This window comes from Letharia columbiana (assembly GCF_014066305.1).
Source record: "Letharia columbiana isolate WasteWater2 chromosome Unknown Sc0000092_s0, whole genome shotgun sequence".
In the NCBI taxonomy this organism is placed as follows: Eukaryota; Fungi; Ascomycota; class Lecanoromycetes; order Lecanorales; family Parmeliaceae; genus Letharia; species Letharia columbiana.
This window is the reverse complement of record NW_023501137.1, coordinates 49,472-60,365: the sequence shown is the minus strand read 5'-3', so window position 1 is coordinate 60,365 and position 10,894 is coordinate 49,472. Positions and strand designations below refer to the sequence as shown.

The window sequence follows — 10,894 nt, the reverse complement described above, 5'->3', positions numbered from 1 at the left end:
CCACATTGAAGGCGTCCCAGAGGACGAGGCTGTCACTCGAGATGGCCAGCTGGGCGAAGAAGAAGACGAAGATGCTGCAGGCTGGGACATGGGTGACGACATCAACGTTGAGGTCGAGTCTGACTTCGTCAACGTCGACAGTGCAGACGCTGGTGCTGGCAGTAGTGAAGCCGATCTATGGGCCCGCAACTCTCCCATCGCTGCTGACCATGCAGCTGCTGGATCTTTCGAGACCGCTATGCAGCTTCTCAATCGGCAAGTGGGCGCCGTCAACCTTGCACCTCTCAAACCCCGCTTCCTCGAAATCTACCAAGCTTCCAAGACATACCTGCCAGCCACTCCGGGATTGCCTCCTCTGGTCAACTACGTGCGCCGAAATGTAGAGGAGACTGATCCCCGGAAGCTGCTTCCCATCATACCACGGGACCTAGAATCAATTGCCACCACTGACTTACAGGAAGGCTACAGTGCGATGAGATCGAACAAACTCGACGACGGTTTGAAGACCTTTAAGCGAATTTTACATTCTCTACTAGTCAACGCTGTAAGCTCTCAGCAGGACGTTGCTGAGGCCAAGAAGATTATCACGACGGCGGCCGAGTACGCTACAGCGATGGCGTTGGAGCTGGAGCGAAGGGCCCTGCCTTCCGAGGGCGAAGACAACATCAAGCGGAGTCTTGAGCTCTCAGCGTATTTTACGATACCCAAGCTTGAAGTTGCCCATCGCCAGCTTGCGCTCATGGCTGCCATGAAACTGGCTTTCACTAACAAGAATTACTCATCAGCCCTCAGCTTTGCTAACCGCATGCTTGCGAATGGGGGTTCGGCCAAGCTGTTGGATCAGGTTAGCAACACTTTTGCGCTCCGAATTGCATGACAATTGCCTTTACTAATCCTCTTCATAGGCAAAGAAGATCAAGTCCCAGTGCGAGCGAAGTCCGCAGGACAAGATTGACATTGAGTTTGATCAATTCGCTGAATTCGACGTCTGCGCTTCTTCTCACACGCCGATATATGGCGGCTCCCCAAGTGTCGCCTGTCCTTTTGACGGTGCAAAATATCATTCGGAGTTCAAGGGACAGGTCTGCAGGATCTGTGAGGTTTGCGAGATCGGTGCTCCAGCGAGCGGAATTAGGCTGTTCGCTGCTTAAGGGAAGGAAGGTGTGCATGTTCTTTGCCGCTGAATCCCGCTGCATACTCTACATTACGAATCAGCGACACTGTTTAGCTACTTTGTGGAGGGACCTTGTATCCTAGCAATAGTCGCCTAATGTCATACCCTCACATGAGAAGTAAAGAATAGATCAGTTTTTGCTGTAATCGCCGTATTACCCTCTTCTTCGGCCAGGTACCTCCAGAACACCGGCTCAGACTGGACAATATTAGGGGCCTTCTGTTGGAAAGTAGCCTGACTTATTTGGTTGCGAGCAAACCGCGTCGCTCGTGAGCAGAATTTCCCCTTCAACAGAGACTCGATCCTACACCGTTTCGGACTGCTTAATCTTCGACACATTCACCCTCCGGAGTGAAGAGGAGCTACTGTGAGGGTGAAGGGAAAGGGGGAACGAGGTAGCTAGATGCTAAATAAGATTCGATGCTTTGACGATTGAGTGACTCTCCATGTGATAATACCAGCTTCTTGCCCATACCTGGTCTGGTAGTCAGCCCGTCTCTCGGGGCTCCAATGATCATCAGTATTGAGATATCTTGCTTCCTCAAGTAGGTTGTTACTCCAAGCCGCGCTAGCCCACTCCTTTGGGCCTAGGATACTCAGCCCTACGAGAACCCCGAATTCCAGCTCGCTGAAGTGAAAGCTGCCCGACCTGAAAGCTTGACCGCAGAAGAAGGCTGTGCACGACTAGTTTTCGAGGGACATTTTACAAAATGTTGCCGAACTGGTCCTAAAATTTGCAGCTGTTGAATCTGACTCCCCCATCTCGACGCTCCTGCTTCAAGCTTCAAACATCAGGTCACACCAGACACAACACCTCGCACGTGCCTTCCCTCCGCTCCTCCAAACCAGCCATGGCCCTGCTCTCAAAAGTTGTCCCTCTCGTCATCTTCTTCATCGTCCTCACCGTCGCTGCGTCCATCGGCTATGCGGTATACACAATCGCTACGGATGTAGCCGAGAAGACGTCGAAGAAGATGGAGAAGAAGAATATCAGTTTTGGCAAGGACGGCATGAAGATTGGTATCAAGGAAGTCAGGAACGAGAACTATGTTGATCAGACACAGAGGTATGGAGGTGCTGATGGGTTCTGGTATCATCGGCAGAGCTGACATAGTCCTTTACATTCTCAGCCTACTGGTAAAGGCCTGGAATTACTCGAGCTGGCCGGCGTACAAATCGCGGTTCTGGAACAAGGAGAACGAGCCGCCACAGAAGGCGCAAGCGAGAACACCGTAAGTAGTACCAGCCTCGAAGCTGTCAAGGAATCACTAGCTAATCCGGTCCTGCGTGTTTAGATTTTCTCGCTCGGCGAGTTCAGGCAAGGCAAAGGCATGAAGACCACATAGGGCTATGATTGAGGACTACCTTACAAATTGATGAATCGATTGCATACAGAAGGCGTAACAAGGGGCTTCGAACGATTGTTTAGCGGTATTTGTGCGAGGGAGGCAGTGTCTCATTGCTGGCTAGTGAGCGCGGACAGATACCCAATGGAATTAGCATGCGAAAAGCGACAAAGAGAGCAAATTACAATTACGAGAACTTCCTGCCCCAACATGATAGTCCTAAGAAGGGAAGGAGCCATGATGCTGGCCCATCCAACGCTCAAAACTCCGGCCAGTTTCCCAACTTTTCTTCACATCAACAACCGGTTTACCCCCTAATATTACCACTTTTCCCCCTCACTTCTGCCTATAGCACATTGTTTCTGCTGGTTACTACTCCTATTATTACGACAATGCAAGCTCCTCGTCTCTTTGATCTTCGTTCCAAAGCAGAAGACTCTGACCATCACGGTCACCGAACCCATACTTCTGTACTGTCCCTTTCAATACTATTGAGGAGCCTGCTGACGCTTACAACAGCTTCACGATGCAAGCACACTGCCCGCCTTTCGACGACTGAGCTTGGGTAAATACCCATCAATCATCGCCCGTTACACGGCTGCTAATCCAGGTTCCCAATAGATGATACTACGAGCGAACCCCGCCGTTTCCTCATTCCTGTGGACGCGACCCTCAAAAGTCTCCTGTCGAGAGAAGATACCGACCAGAATGTTCAGATCACTATCGATGATGCGGGCCCCAAGGTTCTTTCGTTGGGAACGGAATCATCCCATGGTTTCAAGCATTTTGATATCCGTGGGAACTACAGTATGAGTCCTCCAACGGCCTGCAGCGGACTAGGCACATATTTTATTGCTTCACCTTGATCTAGAAAGAATAATTGCTGACTGGGGAATCCCATCAGTGTTGTCGAACTTGCTTCAGGAGTTGACCCTAGCAAAGGATTCCGGCAGGAAACACATCATCTTAGATGAGGCCCGACTGAACGAGAACCCCGTCCAACGCCTCTCGCGGCTGATTCGATACTCGTTCTGGCCAAATCTCACTCGGCGTATTGACGCTTCGTCAATTGAGAAGGCGGGACGGGACCCTAAGGACTGGACTGATGACCCGAGGCCGCGGATATACATCCCGGAGAGTTGCCCGGACCAGATCCAATACTACGAGCAACTCGCTAGAGATCGGCCCCTGATTCGCCTTGACGTCCAAGTCCTCACTCCTCATGAACTCACACCTGAAGGGATTAGAGACCTCAACAACAAACCAGGACTGCTGGCTCTTGCCATGGAGGAGTGGACATCATCTCGGACTGCAGCCAAGGAGCTGCGGGGCCTTCCCTTTGTCGTGCCAGGTGGACGCTTCAACGAAATGTATGGTTGGGATTCCTACATGGAATCACTTGGACTTATTGTCAATGAGCGAACTGATCTTGCCAAGTCCATGGTCCAGAACTTCTGCTTTTGCATCAAACACTATGGCAAGATCTTGAATGCCAATCGTACATACTACCTGGGACGCACCCAGCCTCCATTTCTTACAGACATGGCGCTTAGGGTATATGACAAGATTCGCCATGAACCCGACGCCTTGGACTTTCTCCGTGAAGCTATGTTAGCTGCCATCAAGGAGTACTACACCGTCTGGATGGCATCCCCAAGATTTGATCCTCTCACCGGTCTGTCCCGATATCGACCAGTAGGCATTGGCGTTCCACCAGAGACGGAAGCTAGCCACTTCACCCACATCCTTGAGCCATACGCAAAGAGATACAACATGGAATACTTCGAATTTGTTCAAGCGTACAACAGGGACGACGGGACCGTTACCGAGCCTGATCTGGATGAATACTTCTTACATGACAGAGCGGTTAGAGAGTCGGGCCATGATACCTCCTATCGTCTGGAAAATGTGGCAGCAAACCTTGCGACCGTCGATTTGAATTCGCTGCTGTACAAGTACGAGACCGATATCGCTCGGTGTATCCAATTTTTCTTTGAGGACCATCTTGAGATTCCAGCCGACATGTGCGTGGTCGCCCACGGTATGAAACCCAACCAGAAGGAGACGTCAGCAGCTTGGAACCGGAGAGCCAAGAGTCGAAGGTACGTATTCTTGGAGTCAGATCTATCTTGGACCAATGCTTGAGTCCAGAATCCTATCTTCGTCAGGCAATGCTGACTCCAGAATCTAGAAGGGCAATTGACCGTTACCTTTGGAATGAAAGCAAAGGAATGTACTTCGATTATGACACTGTCAAGCAGGAGCAAACCGATTACGAGACTGCAACTACTTTCTGGGCAATGTGGGCAGGCCTAGCGACTCCTCAACAGGCTGCTGCTTTGGTGATAAAAGCACTCCCGAAGTTCGAGGCATTTGGAGGTTTGGTATCCGGCACGGCGGAATCTCGAGGGGCTATTGGCATTGACCGTACGTTATACTTCTCAAGCCAATTCTTCCCATTCATGCTGTCTTATGAGTCATCAGACATATCGAAAGAGTCCTCTGCTCCTGAGACATGTCTCGCGACTCAGAATGCCTCCCGAAAGAGTAGTGCTGACTCCGAAATCATCAGGCCCAAGCCGCCAGTGGGACTACCCCTATGGTAAGCAAACATCGAACAGCTTGAAGCCTGAGAAACGCTAACATTTGACAGGGTGGGCACCTCAAGTACGTGGCTTTGGAGTCCAAATGTCCTCTGTTTACTTTGCGGGCATGATCCGAGGGTCGATACCCTGTCGTGAACAGGCAACGCTAACTCGGAGCCTTTGTCTATAGCAAATCTTGGCTTGGGGAGGGTTCCTGAGATATGGTTTTCAGGACGAGGCCGAGCGACTTGCGTACAAATGGCTCTATATGGTCACCAAAGCCTTTGTCGATTTCAACGGGATAGTGGTAGAGAAGTACGATGTCACTCGACCAATCGATCCTCACAAAGTCGATGCAGAGTACGGAAGTAAGTAGCACCCAGGAGGCCCCTCGGGCTACAAACCCATCTCCTGACCCAACCGAAAGGTTACTGACTCCCAAAATTGAACATAGATCAAGGCAGCGATTTCAAAGGCGTGGCTAAAGAGGGTAAGATAGCATGTTTTTGAGGCAAGATCATGGGCTGATTTCCGTCCTTTTCTCAGGTTTTGGGTGGGTCAATGCCAGCTACGTGTATGGGTTGAGCATTGTCAATACCCACATGAAGCGCGCTTTGGGAACTTGCACCCCGTGGGAGACGTTCCGCAAGGCTACTGAAGCCAGCGAGGGAGCATAGCGTTGGGCTTGATACCAATATTTTCATTCGTATGATTGAGTAGGAGTCCACCGCGTGGCTGGTACCAGAGGAATGCTCTTGCAATACAATCTCATCCATTGATCCAATAGCGTGAAAAGGTTGTGTGTATAATCATTTGTAAAGAAGTAGAGTATTGCCTGGGGTCCGTCGAGTTGGAATCGGAGGGCTCTTCCTTCCACGTGGAGCCATGCCGCGATCGCGTGTCAAACATGTGCTTTGTTCCCCAGGATAATAATCAACAATCTTTACCATCAGATTATATAGGTAAGGCAATGTAGGTATTGATACCTCAGGATGCTGCTTCCAAATCGTTGGCAGTTATTATTGGCATACATAGTTGTGCTTACCGCCAGTATCCATGGATCTGGTGAACCAAGTTGAGGAGAATCCTAGTGCGAATCCTTCGACCGTTGATTGGCCGGCTACTTAGATTATTATGCTTGAAGCCATGGAGGTTGAGATAAATCTCCACTTCTGGGTTGGGGCGGGGCAAAGCTGACATGCTATGATTCTCGCGCCAAATACATGAACCATCTCATTCTCCTCTTACTTGACATCGCAAATGAAATCTCATTACGATGACCATTTGACAAGCGAGTTGCGGTACTGAGCGTCCGTTTGTTAACCTTTCTGTGAGCGCTCCGGCGCACAAGGCTCAACATGCAGACACCGATCCTCTCTCGCCTTCTCTGGCTCTCGCAATACATAGTGCTTGTGTCCGCCTCCAATTTTGCTTTGGTTGAACGAGCATCAGCATCGGCAGTGCCTACACCCATTTCAGTAGCGCCCTCACAAAATTGGTATCTTTCTACGCTCGCGGGAAGTCCGAACTTTGCTGACCCGGTCTAGGGACGGTGATGATGGCCCGTGGTCTTCTTTCACTATCCAAGTTGGCACACCCATTCAAGACGTCCGAGTCTTTGTCTCCAACGAGATCTCCACTACCTGGATCGTTGAGACCGAGGGATGTGCTGTTGGCGATGATACATGTTCAAACGGCCGTGGACTTCTATTCAACCCTAACTCCTCTTCCACCTGGAGCCAGTACGGGTTTTATGCGTTAGGCGCAGAACAGAATCTGGGTTCAACGGGTAGCGCCAGATATGGCAATGATACAGTGGGCTTGGGGATCCAAGGGAGTGGTGGACCTTCTCTACCGGACCAGATCGTTGGGGCGTTTTCGACGGATGATTTTTACCTGGGATTCTTCGGCGTCAATCCGGCTTCGACCAATTTTACACAACAAGAGCAGGGGAAAGCAAGCTATATGACTACGCTAAAGAACCAGAATCTGATACCAAGTCTGAGCTTTGGGTATACAGCTGGAAATAAATATCGCTTGAAGCAAGTGCTTGGGAGTCTGACGCTCGGAGGGGTTGATTCAGGGCGTTTCGTGCCAAACAACCTGTCAATATCATTTGCACCGCAAGAGGGTCGCAGTCTGTTGGTGGGAATACAGTCAATCTCATCAGTCGACCAGAATGGGACTACAAGCAATCTGCTACCAAGTGGTGGTATTATGGCCTCGGTCGACTCAACAGAGGCACAGATCTGGCTCCCTGTGGAAGCATGTCAAGCTTTTGAAATAGCGTTTGGATTGACGTACAACGACACGAATGGGTTCTATCTGGTCGATGACGCGTTAAGCTCTCAATTGACGGCCCAAAATGCGAGTGTCACGTTCACTCTAGGTAATTCAACGAGTGGTGGAGAAACAATCAATATCACGCTACCGTATGCCAGTTTTGATCTACTGTTGACACCGCCTGCTGCGAATCTAACCAGCAATACGAACTATTTCCCGCTGCGCAGGGCGGATAACAGTACGCAGTATACCTTGGGAAGGACATTTCTTCAAGAAGCATATCTCACTGTGGATTGGGAACGCCAGAATTTCTCCATTTCCGAATGCCTGTTCTCGGAGAACATGCAGCAAACTCTTGTGGCTATCCAAGCTCCAAGTGATACGACGAGCTCTGGGGGTTCTTCGACTGGCAAGACTGTGGGTATCGCAGTGGGTGTTGTCGTGGGTGTTCTTGTCATCGCTGCCGCAATTGGTGCGTTCCTCTGGAAGAAGCGCCAGACTAAGCGTGATTCAGAGAAGGAGAAGGCAGAAAAGGCAAAAATGCTTGATAACGATATGGAGGATCAGCACCGACAAGGATTCAAACAAGAGCTTGGCGTTGACAACGAGCATCAACGCTTCGAAATGCAAGGCTCCACTCCCGAGGAAGCCAAGGCCAAAGCCGAAGCTGCACAAGCTCAATGGATAAACGAGAAAGCCAGATACCCTGGGGAGAGATCGGGCATCGCTGAGGTTGCCGGTGGCGATGTGTCCAGGTCCGAGATCGCTGCCGGCGATGTGTCAAGACCAGAGCTTCCTTCATCACAGGGGGGACCACTGCGGCCATTTCACGAGTTGTATGATCCTTCAGCACCTCCCGCTGAGCTACCAGGAGACCCGGTGGGGGAACTGGAGGGTTCCGTCCCAGCACTCTCGAGTCAAACATCTTTTTCGTCGTCCAGGCGAAGGTCATTGAATAGGAACAACCCCGGATCACCATTGAGTCAGTCGTCTGGTCGCTTCTCGGTGGCAAATAAAGTGTCGAGAGGGAAACGTCAGGCCCGTGACTCCATTCCAAGTCTTCACGCTACCGCGCCCACCCCACCACCGAAGCCTGCGGCCGGTCTTTCATCACCACCACCGTCGGTTCGGCCGACCTCGAGGCGCAATCCTTCGAACGACATTTACAGTCCGCTTTCGAACGAGGATATGATGTCGCCTGGCAGTGCGGGGATGACCGTTCGTGGAGGAACCCATGTCGTTAGTCCCGACTCGCCTGCCGATCCTGAGGCTAGTCGGAGGAGTTTTTGGGCTCGTATGACTGGGAAGAAACATTAGATGTATATGCACTCCTCTGATAACCTGTTCAGTCATCGTTTGTTGCAAAAGCATCACTCGAGTGGGCGTTTTCGGCTGGGTCATGGACGGGTATATCGGGAAGGGGCATTGGGTAGGGAAGGGAACTGTGGTGACGAATTCGATTTGTCAAACCGTTTGCGATTTAGCATTTAATATTCTTCGACAGATGAATTGCTCTGTAATTCTGGCGTCGGCAATGCGCGGTCTTCGGCCTTGTGTTTGCATTCTCACTCAACTATCTGCCATATATACTTATTTATGTCTAAACCCTTACGATTCTTAGCTGCTTCCCTATGATTCTCCAGCATTGCCTGAAAGCCTTTGCCAAGTCAGGCTGATCTTCCAGCGAAGGGAGCTAGATTGCGTGATTCTTGCGGCACTGTGTTACGAGCTTGCTTTTGGTCTTCTTGCAGAGTCCGTTGAGAAAAGGGGTCCGCTGGATACTTGCGCATCAGAGGGAAGGAACCTGCCTTTGAATTGAGGACACTGGAAAAAAGCAAGAGAGGGGCGGCGGTTCTTCACCCTAGCGAGAGCACACATCCTTTACATACATATCGGGAGCCAACTCCAGTTCCGCCGTACGTCGACGTCGGCACCATGCAAGCTGCAGGGGTACTCATGGTTCAGAACTCGCCCACTCACCCTTCCGGTATCCTGGAACGTTGTTGTGGTTTTGCAAAGTGAAGACTAGTTACATCAGGAGGTATGTGCCACTTGAAACTTCAGTATCGCCGTTCGCCGAGAGCGTGTTGCTGGACTTGTGGCACAGAAGTCAGCCTCAGCTGATGGAAAGACGCCCGTCACTTACCACTGCTTAGTACCACAGAAGCAGATCGGTCCCAGCACGTAGTCAGTTTTCACAGGAAGAATGGTGGTAGCGAGGATTGGCAGACGGGAGAACAGCTCAGCGGGAGGGGAGGTTTCAATTGAACAAGGCCAAAGAAAGCCAGGAGCGGCCATGTGCAACCACCCGCAGCAGGAACGTATTTAGGACTTGTGCACAGACTTTCCCTCTACCAGAGCCAATCAAGATTATCCAAAGACTTGCATCATGGCCGCAGCACCCTTTTTGTTGGCCACCAAGACGCCCACGGAATCCAAGACAGTCGATCGCCCACGCGAAAAGCAGGTACGCGGAAGGAGCATACTACTGCAACCTGCCATTTGTTGGAGATTGGTAGTCAGCGGTGCAGCGAGCCTTCTGAGGATTCTCGCATTGGTCACCTCAGCTAGAAAACCGAATCCTGTCGTCCGTTCAAGCATTCGGCCGTCCAACATATCGCTGCACATCTAGCGCGTCTCATGTCCTAAGATCTGATGACTAGCTCAGATCTGTCTTGGTTATTGACTCGTAGTCGTCGCTCCTTATTATTAGCCGAGCTCCAAGAAGGTTGAGTGGTAGCCCAAGGGTATAACAAAGTCTAGCGAGTATGAAACGCTGCTGAATGCTGATCCGGGCTCAAGCGCACTCTGACTCAGGGCCACGCGGTAGCATCAACGTGTCGTCCGGCGGGAAAGGCAAACGATAGTGTTATGCATGATGAGTTCATTCACACGGCAGAACAAGTCGGGGGTTCAGGAGACGGGTGGATGGCATTTTGTTTGTGGACAAGTAGGATTGCGGCCTAGAGATGTTGGTGTCTTGGTGAAGCTATCACGAGAATGAAGATTCGGCCAACAAGGATGATGAGGATGATGAAGGTGGGCGCGAGATCTGGCCTCGCATCGCTCTTTACCCCATCGAGTGTGGGGCTTGGCTTGTTCAGGACAGGGTACGCGAGATCGTCAGGAACGGAAGGTTAACCTTGTATCAAGTGAATGCGGAGAGGAGGCGCGGAAAAGACAAAGACTCCTTCTCGGCCCATTCGCAGAAGTGGAGTAAGCGAGGATCTACGGAGTCGGAGGGATGCCGTTCGCCTTCCTGCCCGACTGACTGTGCTGCATGTCGGCGACGCCTTTTGGCACTGTTACTTTATGATTTATTAGGAGGGAGAGTGCCACATGGCAAATGAGCGCTTGATTTTCGCCCTTGCCCTTGGCCGGAAAGAAAATGCACAGCAGGAGAGGAGAGATTGAAAGTATACTGATGACCTAAGATAAAGCAGACTACGGTAAGGTACAAGGGTAGGTAATATTAACTTTAATCACCTCGTGGCCGTGTCTAATAA

General features: G+C 50.9%; 5 protein-coding genes across 5 annotated transcripts; all 5 read left to right on the top strand.

The window, feature by feature from the left end:
• Positions 1-88: 88 nt before the first annotated feature.
• On the top strand, positions 89-1,151 carry HO173_012750 (uncharacterized protein; the record flags this gene model as incomplete). The annotated part of the gene is made up of 2 exons (XM_037314584.1): positions 89-844; positions 906-1,151. 2 exons carry the CDS (start codon positions 89-91, stop codon positions 1,149-1,151), a joined length of 1,002 nt encoding a protein of 333 aa, XP_037158550.1.
• Positions 1,152-2,025: 874 nt separating this feature from the next.
• HO173_012749 (uncharacterized protein) lies at positions 2,026-2,509 on the top strand (the record flags this gene model as incomplete). Its single annotated transcript, XM_037314583.1, has 3 exons — positions 2,026-2,240; positions 2,305-2,406; positions 2,470-2,509. The coding sequence occupies 3 exons, from the start codon at positions 2,026-2,028 to the stop codon at positions 2,507-2,509; spliced, it is 357 nt and encodes a 118-aa protein (XP_037158549.1).
• A 166-nt stretch (positions 2,510-2,675) lies between these two features.
• HO173_012748 (uncharacterized protein) lies at positions 2,676-5,782 on the top strand (the record flags this gene model as incomplete). The annotated part of the gene is made up of 10 exons (XM_037314582.1): positions 2,676-2,990; positions 3,040-3,085; positions 3,142-3,327; positions 3,425-4,622; positions 4,712-4,947; positions 5,093-5,122; positions 5,174-5,187; positions 5,296-5,473; positions 5,560-5,595; positions 5,652-5,782. The coding sequence occupies 10 exons, from the start codon at positions 2,676-2,678 to the stop codon at positions 5,780-5,782; spliced, it is 2,370 nt and encodes a 789-aa protein (XP_037158548.1).
• A 681-nt stretch (positions 5,783-6,463) lies between these two features.
• HO173_012747 (uncharacterized protein) lies at positions 6,464-8,705 on the top strand (the record flags this gene model as incomplete). The annotated part of the gene is made up of 2 exons (XM_037314581.1): positions 6,464-6,603; positions 6,653-8,705. 2 exons carry the CDS (start codon positions 6,464-6,466, stop codon positions 8,703-8,705), a joined length of 2,193 nt encoding a protein of 730 aa, XP_037158547.1.
• A 1,072-nt stretch (positions 8,706-9,777) lies between these two features.
• HO173_012746 (uncharacterized protein) lies at positions 9,778-10,020 on the top strand (the record flags this gene model as incomplete). The annotated part of the gene is made up of 1 exon (XM_037314580.1): positions 9,778-10,020. The coding sequence occupies one exon, from the start codon at positions 9,778-9,780 to the stop codon at positions 10,018-10,020; it is 243 nt and encodes an 80-aa protein (XP_037158546.1).
• Positions 10,021-10,894: the final 874 nt, after the last annotated feature.